General features: G+C 41.2%; 1 protein-coding gene across 1 annotated transcript in view; it reads left to right on the forward strand.

Annotated features, from left to right (window-relative positions):
* The window catches only part of ALG6 (ALG6, alpha-1,3-glucosyltransferase), a 55,334-nt gene extending 38,290 nt beyond the window's left edge, over positions 1-17,044 (forward strand). Inside the window, exons 11-15 of the mRNA XM_008060498.2 lie at positions 1,190-1,274; positions 4,634-4,704; positions 12,049-12,117; positions 12,244-12,442; positions 16,543-17,044. Coding sequence (XP_008058689.1) covers positions 1,190-1,274; positions 4,634-4,704; positions 12,049-12,117; positions 12,244-12,442; positions 16,543-16,740 — 622 coding nt within the window. The 3' untranslated portion in view covers positions 16,741-17,044. The remainder of the gene's footprint in view (positions 1-1,189; positions 1,275-4,633; positions 4,705-12,048; positions 12,118-12,243; positions 12,443-16,542) is intronic.
* Positions 17,045-18,236: the final 1,192 nt, after the last annotated feature.

Raw genomic sequence — 18,236 nt, forward strand, 5'->3', positions numbered from 1 at the left:
CATGCCCGGCTGATTTTTTTTATTTATTGTAGAGATGAGGTCTCGCTGCCCAGGCGGGTCTCGAACCCACGGGCTCAGGCAATCCACTCACCTCAACCTCCCAAAGGCGCGGGATTACAGGCTGAGCCACCGAGCCCGGCTCGGTCCACCCTAAAAAAAAAAAAAAAAATCAGATAATTAACTTTCTTGAAACGAGGGCCAGAGAAACTCTTTTTTTTTTTTTGAGTTGAAGTCTCACTCTGTCGCCCAGGCTGAAGTGCAGTGGCCGCTTCCGGCCACTGTAGCCTTGACCTGCTAGGTTCAGCGATCCTTCCGCCTCAGCCTTCCAAGAAGCTGGAACTACAGGCACACACTACCAGGCCCGGTTAATTTTTGATTTATTGTAGAGATGAGGTCTTGCCAAGTTGCCCAGGCGGGTCTCGAACCCGCGGGCTCAGGCAGTCCACTCACCTCAGCCTCCCAAAGCACGGGATTATAGGCTGAGCCACGAAGCCCAGCTGAGAGACTCTTATGTGAGTAAAGTTTATGAATATTTGTGTTACAAATATACCATTGTCAGGCCAGGCGCGGTGGCTCATGCCTATAATCCCAGCACTTTGGGAGGCCAAAGTGAGAGGATTGCTTGAGCTCGCGGGTTCGAGACCAGCCTGAGCAACCAAAAAATTAGCCGGGCATGGTGGCACGTGCCTGTAGTTCCAGCTACTTGGAAGGCTGAGGCGGAAGGATCACCTGAGCCCAGCAGGTCAAGGCTGCAGTGGCCGGGAGCATGCCACTGCCCTCTAGCCTGGGTGACAGAGTGAGACTCTGACACACAAAAAAACAAAACAAATATACCAGTGTTTCTTGTACCTTGCTTTTTCTTATTTTGTGTTTGATAATTGATCTTCAACTATATATCTTTGTATCTTTTCTATATATGGTATTAAATACTAACATACAGAAGCAATATTTACTATTATGTTGTTTAGTCTGTATTATATAATCATGTATAAGAGTGTTTACATATTTCAGTGCATAAACTTTATTTAAATGTCATTTGGTATTAATTTAAATTTAATAAATAAAATTAAACTATAATTTGAAATCAACTAAGTTGATAAATAACGTGATCCTTACATTTAAAAAAATTTTCATTGTAACTAGATTTATACTCTATAAAGAAAATAAATATTTTTATTAACTTTTTTAGCTTTTTCTTTACATTTTTGAGCCTGCTTCCTGCATGTATAAAATTACTACTTCAGCCCTCTCCCAAAGGATTCAGATTTACACTGGTAAGTTTTCCATTGGTTTAGATACTCAGTTCTTGCTACAACTGATCTTTTAAGTGTTATTTTCTTGCTGTGAACAAGATTCATTTGATTAGTAAATAAGACACTCATTTATTTTGCAAACATTTATTGAGTGTTTCCCATACTTAGATGTTATGTTGAACATTAGGCTAAGCAATCAGAATCTTTCTGTTTAATTCAACAACCATTTAATTTCTTTTTCGTGTTAGTTAATGAAGGAATGCAAAGAAGAAAACAGTGGCGATAAATACGTATTTAAATAATTATGCTGTAAAGCAAATGGTATTAAGTTCTGTCAGTTACAAATGATGTCTTAAGTGTGGGAAAGAAGATTCTAGAATGCTGTTTAGAACAAGTGGGATTTGAGTCAAATTTTGAAAGCTGGGCAGGATTTAGAACAGGAAGTTACATAGCAGAAGAGAAATTCAAGACAGGAGGAAGAACTTGAAGGTATAGAGGTGGGAAAGGACAGGGAATGTTCCTGGAACAGTTATTAAACAATACAATTTGTGTGGTTTTTGTGTGTGTGAGAGATATGGGTCGAGAAGGACCAAATTATAGATGACCTTGAGTGTTTGGTTGAAAGGTTTGGAGTTTGATTTGTGCAAGAGGAGACAAAAAAGGTTTTTGAGAAGGGAAGGGGGCCGTCAACACAATGACTGTTGTGTCATTGTGAAGATGGATTGGGCGTATAGTTTAAGGTTTTTCTGAGTGGATCTGCAAATTCCTCCTGGTTGTATTTCTGTGGTGTTTAAAGTTTATTCCTGTGTGCCTTGGTTTATAAAATTACATTTAAAAAATACCTTTTAATTTATCAAGAATGGCCAGACATGATTGCGCATGCCTGTAATTCCAGCATTTTGGGAGGTTGAGATGGAAGGATTACTTGAGCCCAACCTGGGCAACATAATGAGACCCTGTCTCTATAAATTAACAAAAAACGTATCAAGGACATTTAGTTTATGAGACCAGTAAGTTCTAGTAGATATATAAAAGGACAGCATTTTAGAAATTACGGTTCCGGTTCTGGGACTGCCACTCACGTATGCTGCATTCCCAAAACAAGCCAGAACAGAACAGAAAAGTGGAATATTTCAAAAGTGTCTCTGTACCACAATGCCAAAAAGATAGTTTTGTATTCCTTTTTCTTTTCTGTTAACTTTTTATTGATGATTTCTGTTTTTGCAGTCTGTGAATGATATCTGAACATACCAAGTCATCTATTGTTAATATTCTATAGGACATTTAGAAAAGGATGGGCATGGTTAGTAATGCTCTGATGTCTTCAGTCCGTTTAACTTGAAATATTCTTCAAGTTATGATAGATTGTTATTTTTCTGGGAAATCACATACAAATACAGGTATACTTCAAAGGTAATGGAATAGAATTTCAGAGTTTGAGTAGCTTTTTCTTTTTTTTTTTGTTTGAGTTTGAGTTTTTTTGTTTGAGTCTCACTCTGTCACCCAGGCTGGAGTACAGTGGCACGATCACAGCTTACTGCAGCCTCAACCTTCTGGGCTCAGGCAATCCTTTGGCCTCAGCCTCTCAAGTAGCTGGAACAACAGGTGCACACCGCCACACCTGGCTAATTTTTAAAATTTTTGTAGAAACGATGTCTCACTATGTTGCTCAGGCTGGTCTCAAACAGTCCTCCTTTCTCAGCCTCCCAAAGTGCAGGGATTACAGGCATGAGCCACTTTGCCTGGCCAGAGTTTGAGTAACTTTAGTAGTGTTAGAGACGATTACTTTTAGGATTGTAAGCCAGAAAAAAATACTCTTTCCATTTGCTAAGTTTTAAAACAAGCCATTGTGTTAAAAGTTTAAGATTTTTGTTTTTTGTTTTTGTTAATAATGCTTTGAATTCTTATTGTGTATTTCCAAGACCTTTAGAAGCATTTCCCATTATAAATATTTTAAAAGTGTTTTCCTTTCAATTAAGTCTGGTTGAATTATATCTGGAATTATATCTGAATATAAATCTGTAATTGAGTTAATTGAGACTATGAATATTAATATATCTACCGCAGCAACATGATTTATATTTATTGAGTGCCCTCTAATAGACCAGGTTCTCCTCCTCCAGGTCAGATAATAGCCCTCTATCTTACTTGGGGCCTTTCATGCTAGTGGCAGGAGATGGACAGTAAACAAAATAAATCCATTAACAATGTATCTGGGAGCAATGAGTCCTGTGAAAAAAGTATTGTCATGTGAGAAGAGAGGTGATGGGTTAGGGTTAGGGCACACTACTTGAGACTGAGTAAGGGAAGCCTTTCTAGAGAAGTGGCATTTGAGCCAATAGTGAGTGATCAACCAAAAGGAGCCTTTCACAAGATCTGGGCCCTAACTTGATAAAATCTAAGTTTCCTTAAGGCAGGACCACATCTGGCCAAGTGTGGCTGGTGTGACGTGAGCGAGGGTGCCAGCAAGAGAGGGACTGAAAGAGGAAGAGCCAGGTCCTGTGGGAGTGTGGATTCTGTTCTAAGTGTAATGGGAAGCTAGGGGAGGATTTTCAACTGGGATTCTCTGTCGTCTGCTCTGGCGGCTGTTGGAGAATGGACTGTAAGGGTCAAAAATGTTACTGGTAGGGGGTGATTGCACTACCCCAAGGGAAAGAGGGGTGGCTTAGACCACTCCTCCGCCACCATCAGCAGAGGAGAGTGGAGAGAAATGGATGGATGTTATACTCAGGAGGTGATGCAGATAGGATTTGCTGAGGGGTCGGAAGTACATAGCATGAACAAGATGATAATTCAGGTTTTCTGCTTGAGCAACAAGCATCCTTGGAAGATGTATATACATAGGTTTAATATGCAGAATATAAACTTCTAAAGATAGGTCTGAGTAGGCTCAAGTGCTGGGGACTTTTTAATTTAAAACCCCAATAGCAAGTCACGAATTTATAAAACATTTAATACATTTTATTGAAGTTGTACATTTTAAAAACACTGACATAGATTTGTTTTGCCATTTGTAGATTTTTACCTTCTTGTTCTTCATGCTTTTAAATTTAAATTGTCAGAGATTCCAAGGGAGGATGTAAGTGTCATTGTTGTGTCTGAGGTTTTTAGTACTTTTGTGTGTTAATAACTGAGTGTCAGTGAACTTGTTTTACATGGTTAAGTAAAATTTTATAATCATTGTTTTTTTAAAAAATATTTGAATTTTTCAATTTGATTAAAATATGTATATTAGTATTGTGTGTATGTTTTACTTCTAGATAAAAGCTGTAGTTAACTTTCAACTTTCATTTGAAATGATTTTTGTTTAGATTCATAATTAACTTGGTACTATATTTTGCAAGTTGTTATATCTCATTTTTCCCCTTTTTTTCTTAAAGGTTAGCTGTGCACTATCATTCTTTTTATTTTCTTTCCAAGTACATGAAAAGTCCATTCTCCTGGTATCATTGTAAGTAGAAATGTTTGGTGTATGCATTTATGCTTATGTGTTTATAATATATAAAAATTTATAATTTACATATAAATGTTCATTTGACTGCCGAGCAAAACTACGCAAATATCTTTGCATAAGATTATGTCATGGTCATATTTTTTGCAGAATGATGATCTCGCAATTTTACTTTATAAATACAGCAAACTGAAAAAAATGATCGAATTATTACCGATATGCTTTTTATTTCTTTGTGGTTTTTCATGTGTGTTTTCTATATGCTGATTTAAAAAAAAAAAAAAGGTCTTCCAAAGAGGCTTTCATCAGATCAGGGCTCGTTGTCATCTTTGCCTTTTTTTTTTTTGAGTTGGAGTCTCACTTTGTCGCCCAGACTGGAGTGCAGTGGCCGCCCCCGGCCACCGCAGCCTCGACCTGCTGGGCTCTGGCGATCCTTCCGCCTCAGCCTTCCAAGTAGCCGGAATTACGCATGCGCTACCACGCCTGGCCGATTTTTTGATTTATTGTAGAGATGAGGTCTCGCTGCCCAGGTGGGTCTCGAACCCGCGGGCTCAGGCAATCCACTCACCTCAGCCTCCCAAAGGCGTGGGATTACAGGCTGAGCCACTGAGCCCAGCTAACTTTGCCTTTTTTACTTCATTAATTTCCACATCTATTCAGTAACCTCCTTCTCTCCATTGACTCCCATAGGATCTTTCCTATGGTGCCTCCTTTCTGTTTCTTCTTTGCCACAAACTTTGTTTAGACCCTACTGGCAATCCCTAACAAGGCTACTTAGTTTTAGGAGCATTACTGTATTTTCCTGGCCTTCATAGAAAGAACTGGGTGACAGTTGGGAGCAAGCTGTCCTAATGTTGAAATAGGATTTGCCCAGAATACTTCAGAATACTTGAATCCTCTCCTATGTCATTCCCAAACTACTACTGCTTCACTTCTCACCCTGAGTTCATTAAGTTCTTGTGGAAGATGCATGTATGGAATGACCAGTGACAAATGGAATGCAGTCGTGCTTTTCTTAGTGGAGCTTTGGACTAAAACCTTAGTGCAGAGCTGGGCTGGCCTATGTAGAAGGTTTCTTGGTTCTGAACAAAATAGTCTCATATTGTTGCATACTGAAAGGACTGCTTAATGTCATCCCTTGAAGCCCAAACCTGAGTTAGATCTTGTCACTATCGTAGGAGGGTAGGCTGACCCTACACAAATCCCTGGTGCCAGCAGATGAAACTATGGAGAGGTACTTCTTTCAGACATGTATATTTTCCCCAGTATTTCTGCCTCATCGAAAGGGAGCCCATTCAAAACCAGATTAGTTCTCAGATCCTGAACTTTTGGGGTTTCACTGTCTATAACTGCACCTAGATTATTTGTAGCAGTGCATGGCTTTAATATAATTTTGATCAAAAACTTTGCAGTTAGCATTATAAGTTATTCTTGACCTGGTCCCAGCTAATCTATCATTAATAAATATTTCATTCGATAAATATTTATTGAGGGCCTACTATTTATCATGCACTGTTCTGTGCGCTTGGAGTATATTCGTGAATAAAACAGACAGAAATCCCACCTTCTTAACTGTCATTCTCAAGGCTCAACATTGATATTAAAAAACCGAGCAATTACCTAGTGTATTAGAAGGTAGTAAATGCCATGAAGGAGCAATAAAACAACAGAGGAAGTCGGGAGTACTGTAGGAGGGGATGCAATGCAGATACAGTTTTATTTATTTATTTATTATTTATTTTGAGTTGGAGTCTCGCTCTGTTGCCCAGACTGGAGTGCAGTGGCCGCTCCCAGCCACCGCAGCCTCGACCTGCTGGGCTCCAGCGATCCTTCCACCTCAGCCTTCCAAGTAGCTGGAACTACAGGCGCGCACTACCACGCCCAGCTGATTTTTTGATTTATCGTAGAGATGAGGTCTCGCCAAGTTGCCCAGGTGGGTCTGGAACCCATGGGCTCAGGCAGTCCACTCACCTCAGCCTCCCAAGGCACGGGATTACAGGTTGAGCCACCGAGCCCGACTCAGATGCAGTTTTAAATATGATGTCAAGGTCAGTCTCACTGAAGAGACATTTCATGGACTGGAGGAGGTGAGAAACTTGGCTGTGTGGAGATCTGGGGGAGTAACATTCTAGGCAGAGGGAACAACCTGTGCTAAGGCTAAGATGGAAGTGTACCTGCTATGTATAGGGAATAACAGACTGACTGGAATGGAGTGATCAAAGTGGGAGTCACAGGAGGTGAAGTCAAATGGGTCCAAACCACGTAGGACCTTACAGGCCACGTGGCAACTTTGGCTTTAATTCTGAAGGGAATGGGGAGCTCTGGCTGTGGGTTGAGTGTAGACTTACGGAGCCAGGGTAGAAAACATGGAGACCATTTCGAAGGCTATTACCTTAATCCGCATGAGAGGTGGTGGTGACTGGGACCAAGCTAGTAGTAGTGGAGGAGGTGAGAAGCCCGTGGGTTTCTGGGCTTAGTATACGTAGAGCCAGAACACTCCCTAATGATTTGGAAAAGGAAAAGGAAAGGCCCATAGTTTAGGGCCTGGAACTAGAAGGCTGGACTAGCCATTGACCGGAGCAGGGAAGGTTGCATGTGGAGCAGGGTGCACCTGGGTGAGGACAGGGCAAGGGGCCCCAAGCGTTGGGTGTGTCTTTGGATATCCAAGCGGAGCTCCAGAGTTGTCATTTGGATATGAGTCCGAATTGGATGTGCAAGTAGAGTTCCAGGGGGGCTGAGCTGGACATGTGTGTTTTGGGAGTCTGTCGGCAGAGATGACCTTAAAGAGAGCAGACTGGATGAGATCACCAAGGAAGCGAGTCAAGGCGGGGAAGAGGAACAAGGGTTGAGCCCTGAACCACACAACATTGCGAGGTCCAGGGAAAGAGGTGAATAGAAATAACCAGTAAGGAAGCATGAAACTGTGAGAGTCGGCCTCCCGGAGGCTGAGCAAAGGTGTTTAAGGACATGAGGCGATGAGTTGCATCAGCTGCTGCTAGTAGAGCAAATAAGATGAGAGCTGAGGACACTTCATTTGCTTCCACGGCTGGTGTGGAAGTCACCGGAGACTTTGGGCCAGTGATGGGGGAGCAAGGCTGAGAAAAGCCTGATAAGGGCGAGCTGAAGAAACAACGAGAAGAACTGAAGACAAGTAGGGATAATTCTTTTAGAAAAATAATGTTTAAAATTAATTTTTTAAGATTGTGGTAAATTACACACAGCATACATTTTACCATTAGTGCATTTACAGTGTTGTACCACCGTCACCACTATTTACTCTCAGAACATTTTCATCACCCCAAAAAGAAATCCCATACCCAGAGCAGTCACTCTCAACTGTCCCCTCCCTCCGTCCTTCTGACCACTAATCTGCTTTCTGCCATTGTCTATTCTGGATATTTCATATAAATGGAGTCATATGGCACACGACCTTGTCTTGCTTCTTTCACTTAGTATAATATTTTCAAGGTTCATCCATGTTGTATCAGAACTTCATTCTGCTTTATGCCTGAATAATATTGCATCGTGTGAATATGCTACCTATTGTTCTTCCAGTCAACAGTTGCTGAACAGTGGGTGGTTTCTACCTTCTGGCTATTGTGGACCGTGCTGCTGTGGACATTCATGTACAAGTTTTTGTTCAAACACATGCTTTCAGTTCTTTTGAGTGCATATCCAGGTGTGGAATTGTTGGGTCACATGGTAATTGTATATTTCACTTACAGAGAAACTACGAGACTGTTTTTTGCAGCAGTGGCACCCCTTAACATTCCCACTCGTAATGCATGAGGGCTCCAATTTTTCTACCTCCTTAATAGCACTTGCTATTTTCCATTATTTTGATTGTAGCCATCCTGGTGGGTATGAAGTGGTATCTCCTTGTGGTTCTGATTTGCATTTCCCTAATGACTGATGATGTTGAGCATCTTTTTATGTGTTTGTTGGCAATATGTGTATCTTCCTCAGAGACAAACCTATTTAAGTCCTTTGCCCAACTTTTATTTATTTATTTATTTATTTATTTTGATGAGTGAAAGAAGGAGTTTATTAAGCAACAAAGCTATCTCCAGAGAAGATGGGGGCTGGAAATTGTTATCCCCTCGGCCCAATTCTAGAAGTTCTTGATATACTCTGGATGGTAACTTTTATGAGACATATGATTTGCAAATATTTTCTCCCATCCTTTGGGTTGTCTTTTTACCTTCTTGATATTGTTCTTTGCACAAAAGTTTTTAATTTGGACGAGGACCAATTTATCTTTTGTTCATTGTGCATTTGGTGACAAAGCTAAGAAACCATGGTCAAATCCAAGGTAATAAAGATTTACTCTCCTGTTTCTTCTAAGGGTTTTATGGATTTAGCTCTTATACCTATGTCTTTGATCCATTTGGGGTTAATTTTTATATAAGGTATGAGGAAACTAGAGTATGTTTTAGAGGAGTTTTGCTGAAAAGGGGGGCAGCTACTAGGGCTATACCTGCTAGCAAAAAGGGGTCAAGATTGGTTTGTTTTCAGAGAGGAGCAATAATGGAGGGGCGTGATCAGCAGAGAGAGAGAACTGACCATATGGGGAGAGAGGCTGAGCGTTGCTGGATGGCTGTCCTTTTGGGGGGCTGGCTAGGGGCCGGAGCACAATGAAGGACTGGAATCACGCAGCTATATGGACCGTTCCTCTTTAGTGAAGCAGTGAATGGGCTTTGTTGGTACAGGTGCAGGGCAGGGAGTGGATGTGATGGTGGGCATCTGGAAAGTTCTTCCCGAGCTGCTTCAGTTTCCTTATTGAAGTGAGTGGCAAGGTTGTTGCCAAGAGTGGTTGGAGCTGTTGGAATATGAGGAGAGAGGAAAAGGTGTGAAATGTTCTTCTGAGGAGACACAGGGTAAACAGACCAGGGAAACAGTCATTGCAGGGCTCTTGCATACATGATCATGTGTTTAACGTGCAAACAGTTAGTAAGTGAAGATTTTTCTCCAGAGAGTTGCTCAGTCTGGTTGGAGTAAGCCCAGATGGAAAGTTAGATATTTCCAGGTTTATGGTTTTGTCCAGTGAGGGTAACTCCCTTGCTTGGGGCTTCAGAGTGAACGCATGGGAGCGATTCTAGTGCTTGACATGAGTATTTAAGATGGGTAAAAAGCGAAAGGCCATCAAAGGCTGAGGGAACGTGAAAAGATAGGAGGAACAATGAATTGATGTCTTGGTGGGGTCAACAGATGGTTGGAGTGTCTGACAAGTCGGAGAGTGGGCAGAGTGCAGTTCATGCACTGTGATCACGGGGGTTGCACTCCAGAGTAGGACCCTAAGGATGGGACTGAAGATGAGGTCACTAGAAGAGTGGCGTTCCAGCAGACAAGAGAGTTGGAAGGATCATCTGTGCGTGTTAACGCTGCCGAGAATTAAGTAATTTTGCAGAGGGTGACAGTGAGAAAGGAGTCGAAATCTTTGAGCACTGAGGGAAGTGACCCTGTGGTTGGTGAATAACAAGATGAGGAGCAGTAGGGGATAGAGATTCAAAGCTGGAGAGAGGGAGAATTGGTGTGAGTGGTGAGGAAGATGAAGGAGGTGCCTTCCCACCTCCAGGCCATCATTTGAAGACTATGGAAACAACAGAAACAGGCACAGTTGGGAGGGCGGAGGGGCAGCACTGTCCTCTGTGGGGCGAGCCAGGCATTGTTCCAAACAAGATGGTGAAGGGAGAGGGTCAGAGAAGAGGTGAGGAGGTGGGGGTTTTGCTGGTTAGTTATGAATTTTGAGTGCCTGGAGGCTAGGGCCGAGTGATGGTCATCTTCGTATTCCTCTCAGAGCAGTGCCTGCATGTAATAAGCATTTGGTCAATGCTTGTGTTTGGTAAGTAAATGTTGAATGCATAAATGGAAAAGAATTAAGACCCAGAAAGAGAAAACAAATTTATTGAGCACCTTCTATGAACCTGCTGTGAATATGAACCTACTCCAATCTAGAAAGCATCAAGCAGTGAAAGGGAAAGTCCTCTAGTGCTTCCTTTTAGTTTTCCATCAGTTTGTAATCCCAAAGTTTAAATCCCATATACTAGTTGACGTGGGGAAGAGTCATACTTCTAAGAAAGTGAGAGAATGCTCAAATCTTTAGAGAGCACTTTTTAAAATAAGACGATCCAGCCGGGCTCGGTGGCTCAGCCTGTAATCCCGCGCCTTTGGGAGGCTGAGGTGAGTGGATTGCCTGAGCCTGCGGGTTGGAGACCCGCCTGAGCAACGAGACCTCATCTCTACAATAGATCAAAAAATCAGCCGGGCATGGCAGCGCATGCCTGTAATTCCAGCTACTTGGAAGGCTGAAGCAGAAGGATCGCCGGAGCCCAGCAGGCCGAGGCTGCGGTGGCCGGGAGCAACAGAGTGGGACTCCAACTCAAAAAAAAAAAAAAAAAAGTGAGACAATCCAAAATAATAATATTATTAAACAATCACTATCATGAGAAAAGTTTTATTTGTAAACAATAAATACCCAATGGTACTTGGGAAGCATTCTTTCAACTACTTGACAATACAAGGTATACGATTTCCACCTACACATGATTAGGTTAGTCATTTGTTCAGGGTCACATAGCAAGTGGCAGCGACAAAAGTAGGACTCAGAGCTTCACACCCTCCTCCTTGAGCACTGCCACTCCTTGAGCGCTGACTCCAGAAGGTGCCGGGCCAGGGACTGTGTAAGGAGCTCACAGAACTTGGAGCTATGACCCTCAACAGCTTTGTTAGAGCCAGTGGTTCCGTTTCCTGGCCTTGTGCTTCCTGTTCCTACACTGTTGCCCTTGTCCTGTAGCCTCTTACTATGAACTGCTTTCACTTTTTGATTTCACTGTTATCAACCAGTTTCCCTCTATAACTCATCTCTCTTCTCTTCAGTGGCGTGTCGATTCTGTTTGCCATGACTTAGGGTTTTAACTTAGCTGAGTAACATATAACATGGAAGAACTTAAAAGACAAGTTTGAAGACGACAATACTGGGAATTCATTTCATATTTGCCAAGTAGTCTGAAATACGTGAAAAATCTTTCCCTGAATGTTCAGATCTGTTTATCTGACTCTTAAGCTACTCGTTTGTATGATAGAGGAAAAATGTTCCTTCCACTAATGGCATACTGGAAACAGCAGTTTCCTGTTATAAGTTGACACCTTTTCTGTGTCTAGACTGATTTAGTTTGGACTCTTATTAAAAAAAATGAATAGTAGTCCATATGGAGACCTTCCTGGCTTATATTTTTTAAAGTTATCTCTGAAAATCAGACAGATAAAATGTGTTTATATTTTTTTACAAGTAGGAGTTGAAATTGTATTCTGTAGAACTAAAATATTTTTTCTTTATCATTTTAGACCAGTCTGCTTAGTTTTAAATGAAATTCCTTTTATGTCTACTTGGTTTTTACTTGTGTCAACATTTAGGTGAGTTGAACCAATTTTCATATATTATCAGAATGATTCTTATAAACTAATTTAAAACTTTTTTACAAAGCAATTATGGTTTGAATCGATGCTTCTCTTTTGATGTTTAAAACGTTTCCTTTGCAGTATGCTGCCTCTTCTACTGAAGGATGAGCTCCTGGTGCCCTCGGTTGTGACAGTGGTGGCATTTTTCGTAGCTTGTGCAACTTCCTTTTCAATATTTGAAAAGACTTCTGAAGAAGAGCTGCAGTTGAAATCCTTTTCCAGTTCTGTTAGGAAATATCTTCCACGTTTTACATTTCTTCCCAGAATTATACAATGTTTGGTAAGTATTTCCATTTTTAAGGAATAGTACATTTTCAGCATGCCACTATGTTTTAAATTGTTGGGATATCTTTTCTCTTTTGTAGCTTTTTGAGTATAATTCACATAAACTCACTCATTTAAAGTGTACAATTCATTGGTTTTAAGTATGTCCACTGATTTGCACAACTATTACCATAATCTAATTTTAGATTATTTTCACACCCCCAAAAGAAACCCTGAGCCCGTTAGGAGCCAAGCTCCATTCTACTCTCAGCTCTGGCCCTGAGCCTCGGACAGCTGGTCCTTTACCTTCTGTCTCTGTAGATCGGCCTACTTGGGACATTTCATATAAATGGAATGTATTAGTCTGCTAGGGCCGCCATAAAAATACCACACTAGGTAGCGTAAACGACAGAAATGTATTTTCTCACAGTTCTGGAGGCCCAAAGGCCAAGACCAAGGTCTGTCAGGGTTGATTTCTGGGGAGGCCTTTCTTGCCGGCTTGCAGACGGCCACCTTCTTGCCGTGTCCTCACACGGCCTCTACTTCGTATGCACATGGAAGAAGATCTCTGGTGTCTCCTTTCCCTGTAAGGACACCAGTGCTGTTGGGCTCGGGCCTCACTCTTCTGATCTCATTTCATCTTAATTACCTGAAGGCCCGGTCTCCAAGTGCAGCCGCATTGGTGGTTAGGGCTTCAGTATGCGAATTGTAGTTCGCTCTTTATGGAGCATAGAATCCTAATATGCATGATCTTTTATGACTGGGTTTTTTCACTGCTTGTGCTTTTGAGGTTCACCTGTGTTACAGCATGTATCAGTACTTTATTCGTTTTTATGGCCAAATTATATCCATTATGTGGACATACCACATTTTGTTTATTCATTCATCAGATAGTGGACATTGGATTGTTTCTACTTTTTGGCTGTTATGAATATGCCACTGTGAACATTTGTCTACAAGGTATTGAGCACATGTTTTCTTTTCCCTCAAGTATATACCTCGGAGTAGAATTGCTGGGTCATATGGTCATTGTTTAGCATTTTCAGAAACTGCCAAACAATGCGTGAGATTCCAGTTTCTCCACGTCTTGACAGCATTTGTTGTTGCCTTTTTAATTGTAGCCATCCTGGTGTGTGTGACGTGGTATTTCATTGGAGTTCTGATCGGCATTTCCCTAGTGATTAACGAAGTTGAGCATCTTTTCATGTGCTTATTGCCTATTTGTATATCTTCTGTGGAGAAATGCCGAATTAAATCCTTTGCCATTTTAAATTGGGTTCTTTTTACTTTTGAGTCAGAGTCTCACTCTGCCACCCAGGCTGGAGTGCAGTGGCACAACTACAGCTCACCACAGCCTCAGACTCTTGGGCTCAAGAGTTTCTCCCACCTCAGCCTCTCAAGTAGCTGGGACTACAAGTGTGTGCCACCATGCCTGGCTTATTTTTTGTTTTTTTGTAGAGATAAGGCTTCGCTGCATTGCCCAGGCTCAAGCAATTCTCCTGCCTCAGCCTCCCGAAGTACTGGGATTACAGGTGTGAACCACTGTACCGGGTCTCTAATTTCTTGAGGGTATCACTGGCAACACAAAAGTTGATTTTGATAAAGTCCAATATGTGTATTTTTTTCCTTTTTTTCTTTTGGCATCATATCTAAGAAACCACTGTATAGCCAATGGTCATGAATATTTACTCTTATATTTTCTTCTAAGACTCTTATTGTTTTAGTCTTCATATTTGGGCATCTGATTCATTTCAAGTTAATTTTGTATATGGTATGAGGTAGGAGTCCAACTTTATTAAAGTTGTTCCAGTTCCACTGTATTGTTTTGACAACTTGTTGAAAATCCACTTGTCCAGGCCAGGCTCGGTGGCTCAGCCTGTAATCCCAGCACTCTAGGAGGCCAAGGCAAGTGGATTGCCTGAGCCCACGTTCGAGACCAACCTGGGCAACTTGGCAAGACCTTGTCTCTATAATAAAGAAATAAAAATACTAAAAAAAAAAAAGAAAGAAAATCCACTGGTCCTAAATGTAAGGGCTTATTTGTGGACTCTCAGTTCTGTTCCATTGAACTGAGAGTATGTATATCCTTATGTTAGTACCACAGTTTTGGATTGCTGAAGCTTTGTAGTTAGTTTGGAAACTGAAAATGTGAGTCCTCCAATTTTGTCCTTCTTTTGCAAGATTGTTTTATATGCTTTACATCCCTTGGGTTTTCTTATTATTTGTAGGAGCAGACAAGTGAGGTAATAGCTGGAGCAAGAGAGGGTTTTTGTTTAAAATGGGAGAAATTTCTGAATGCCTGTTTAACACTGGTTCAAGATGATGGTTTTATGACATTTCATCCAGTCCCACGTTTAAGTTCGGAACTTTTATTTTGATGACTTGACTTCAAAAACTTGCACTCCCCACTGGGTTGCTGCAGGGATTTTCCCTTTGAGGATACTGGCATTTCTGTTTCTGTCTTCAGCCTTTCTGGCTCCCATCCATCTCATTCTTCCATTTGGAATGCATTCGGGTCTCATCTTTTAGGGTTCCATTTATATCCCACCTTCTTTCGTGAAAGTCACAGCCGTTTCTCACTGCTTGCTTTCTAGGTTTACTTACACACCTGTTGTATATCTGCGACTGTGCTAGGGATAAAGTTAATAAGATTGGGCTGTTCCTTGTCTCAAAGGAGCTCACAGCCTAGAGCTAAACTGTCCAATATGGTAGCTAATGGATGCACATGGAACTTTAAACGTAGTAAATTTAAATAAAATTAAAACTTTAGCTCCTCGGTCAAAGTAGGCACATTTCAATACTCAGTAGCCACATATGGCTAGCAGCTACTGTTCACAGGTATGCTACTCAGTGCACAGACAGCAAACATTTCCATTATTACAAAAAGTGCTATTGTACAGTACATCAGTCTAGAAAACTGTTGACCACATAATTACAATAAACTGAATAATTATTCTTACTACTCATTTTGGCATTTAATCAAATGCGACCTTGTGACTTTAGTGAACATTTTCCTAATTAAACGGAAAATTCTTTGAGGCCAGAGGACCATATTCCCTTTCCCAGGCCCCGTGGTGCTTTACTACAGCATTGGCTCCTTGGAAGCATTCATTGTCTGTGAAATGTCTCTTTCCATTTGCCATGGAAAGCTGTTTCATAGATGTGTTCTCAGGATTAGACTTAAAAATTGATGCATACTACATGTACATATATGTGGGATACATGTGATAATTTGACATATTTATATAATGTAAATATCAAATCAGGATAACTTGGCTATCCATCACCTTAAATATTTGTCTTTTTTTAATGCTAGGAACACTCAAATTATTCTTTTTTAGACATTTTGAAGTATACAGATTAACAGTAATTATAGTCACTCTCTTCTGTCAAACCCTGGGTCTTTTTAATTCTTGAGATGGGGTCTTGCTCTGTCACCCAGGCTAGAGTGCAGTGGTGTGATCTTGACTTACTGCAGCCTCGAACTCCTGGGCTCAATCTGTCCTCCTGCCTCTGCCTTGGACTATAGGCACGTTGCCACCAAGCTAGACTGATTTTTCTATTTTGTAGAGACAGGGTCTCCCTATGTTGCCCAGCCTGGACTTGAAGTCCTGGCCTCAAGCAATCTTCCTGCCTTGACTTCCCAGAGTGCTGGGATTACTGGCATGAGCCACCACATCTGGCCCAAACACTAAGTTTTATTTCTTCTAACTGGATATTTATTTATAACCATTAGCTTAGAATTTTAAATCCTGCGGGGCCCTAGGAGATGCCAAACCTCCTAGCAGTGATATCTGCCCTAGGTACCTTTTTTCAGTGCCTGGGTGATAATGAAGTCAAGTATAAGGCTTTCACCTGAGAACATGTGGAAATTCCTTAAAGAGCTCTGGAAACTACTGAGGCCTGCTCCAGATTCTGATTCATTGGCTTGGGGGTGTGGCCTGGGCATCACAATTTAAAACCCCTCACACGAGGCCAGTTTGAAGCCAAACTTGAGACTGGCCACCCCCAGCCCTCACCTTTCGTTCTCATTGAATAGCTACCCGCCAGTGTTTTCTGTGCATTTAAGTTTCACCTTCTATACTACTCAGTAATACTTTTTCTTCCCCCTTGTAGTTTTTTATCTCAGTAATCACTATGGTGCTTCTGACGTCAATAACTGCTACACTGGATCCTCCTCAGAAATTGCCAGACTTATTTTCTGTGCTGGTGTGCTTTGTGTCCTGCTTGAATTTCCTGTTTTTCTGGGTGTACTTTAACATTATAATCATGTGGGATTCCAAAGATGCAAGAAACCAGAAGAAAACCAACTAGCTGTATTCCCAAGCAAATGTGAAAATGTGGACAGTGCTGAAAGGCTGTGTGAACTTCTTGCTACGTGTACCCGAAATGATCATTCTGAGCCCCGTGGAACTCCAGGAAGGAAACGGTGGCAAGTCCTAATTGTCTACACAGAATAAATGCATGTGGGAGCTGAAGGCCAGTGGCGGCTTTTGTGTTCTAAGTGTGGCTTGGCCAAAACATGTTGTAATATTGTAGTAAGTATTCGCAGCTATTCAGGTGGGAAAAATAGAAAAATGTTTGAGAATTAAACAATGTGGTTTTTTAAAAAGAGAAACACATCCATAATGCCAGTGTTTACTTGGGAAATGTACTCTATGTCTTGAAAACATTTTGAGAATAATGTCTAAATCTACTTCCTTTATCAGACCACATTGAGGCGCTTCTTTTGAAAGGAAATCACTAATTTTGACATTCAAATTTAGTTTTCTTTACATGTTAGAATGCAAGTGATATGTATTTCATTTTTTAGACTTTATAGCTCAGGTTATTACATTTGTGGTAATCTAATTACTGAGAAGCAATTTAAACTGCTTGAAGCTTGAACATGCCTGCTACTCATGCAGATTTTTTGTTTTGTTTTTTTTTTTGAGTTGGAGTCTCACTCTGTCGCCCAGACTGGAGTGCAGTGGCACATTCCCGGCCACCGCGGCCTAGACCTGCTGGGCTCTGGTGATCCTTCCGCCTCAGCCTTCCAAGTAGCCGGAACTACACGCGCACGCTACCACACCCGGCTAATTTTGGATTTATTATAGAGATGAGGTCTCCCCAAGTTGCCCAGGTGGTTCTCAAACCCGTGGGCTCAGGCAATCCACTCGCCTTGGCCTTTCAAAGGGCTGGGATTACAGACTGAGTCACCAAGCCCAGCCGATTTGAATTTTTTTTAACAAGGCAAATAGATAAGCCATATTCTTATTTATTTCCAAGGATGCAGATTTACTTGAATCCAATTTAAAAAATGAATTTTCCTGAATGTAAATTTGAGTTTTAAATGTAAGTGGTTTGAGTGAAGTCTTTTTAATTACGCACGATCACAAGTTTGAAACTTCCAGAATCATTCTGTTTAAGACAAGCTGCATTATATAGAATTCCATCCTTCTGTTCTTTTTTGTCATGATGTGGTTCAAGGTTACCACTGCCATAAGCATTGCTCCATATCTTGCTTCATGTTAACTTTGTCCTCCTAGTACTTTATCATTCCACACTAGCACAAATCTGTTATGGTATTCAGCTGGTTAAGATAGTGTGTGATAACCATTTTGTGGTTTTTCGTGTCAAGATACGGTTTCTTTAGTCTCTGTGATAAAGATTAAAACAATCATCTTACCATCAGTCTATTTTTTAGTGAATATTAAGTCTTGCATAAGATAGCCATTAAAGCATAGCACGTGGTGGCATATTTTAACAGTTCAGATCAAATCACATGCCAAGAAAATTTGGTTCTGGACATGGAGTCACAGGCTGGAGGG

This window comes from Carlito syrichta, unplaced genomic scaffold (genome assembly GCF_000164805.1).
Source record: "Carlito syrichta isolate Samal-C Ts95f unplaced genomic scaffold, Tarsius_syrichta-2.0.1 Scaffold304635, whole genome shotgun sequence".
Classification (NCBI taxonomy): Eukaryota; Metazoa; Chordata; class Mammalia; order Primates; family Tarsiidae; genus Carlito; species Carlito syrichta.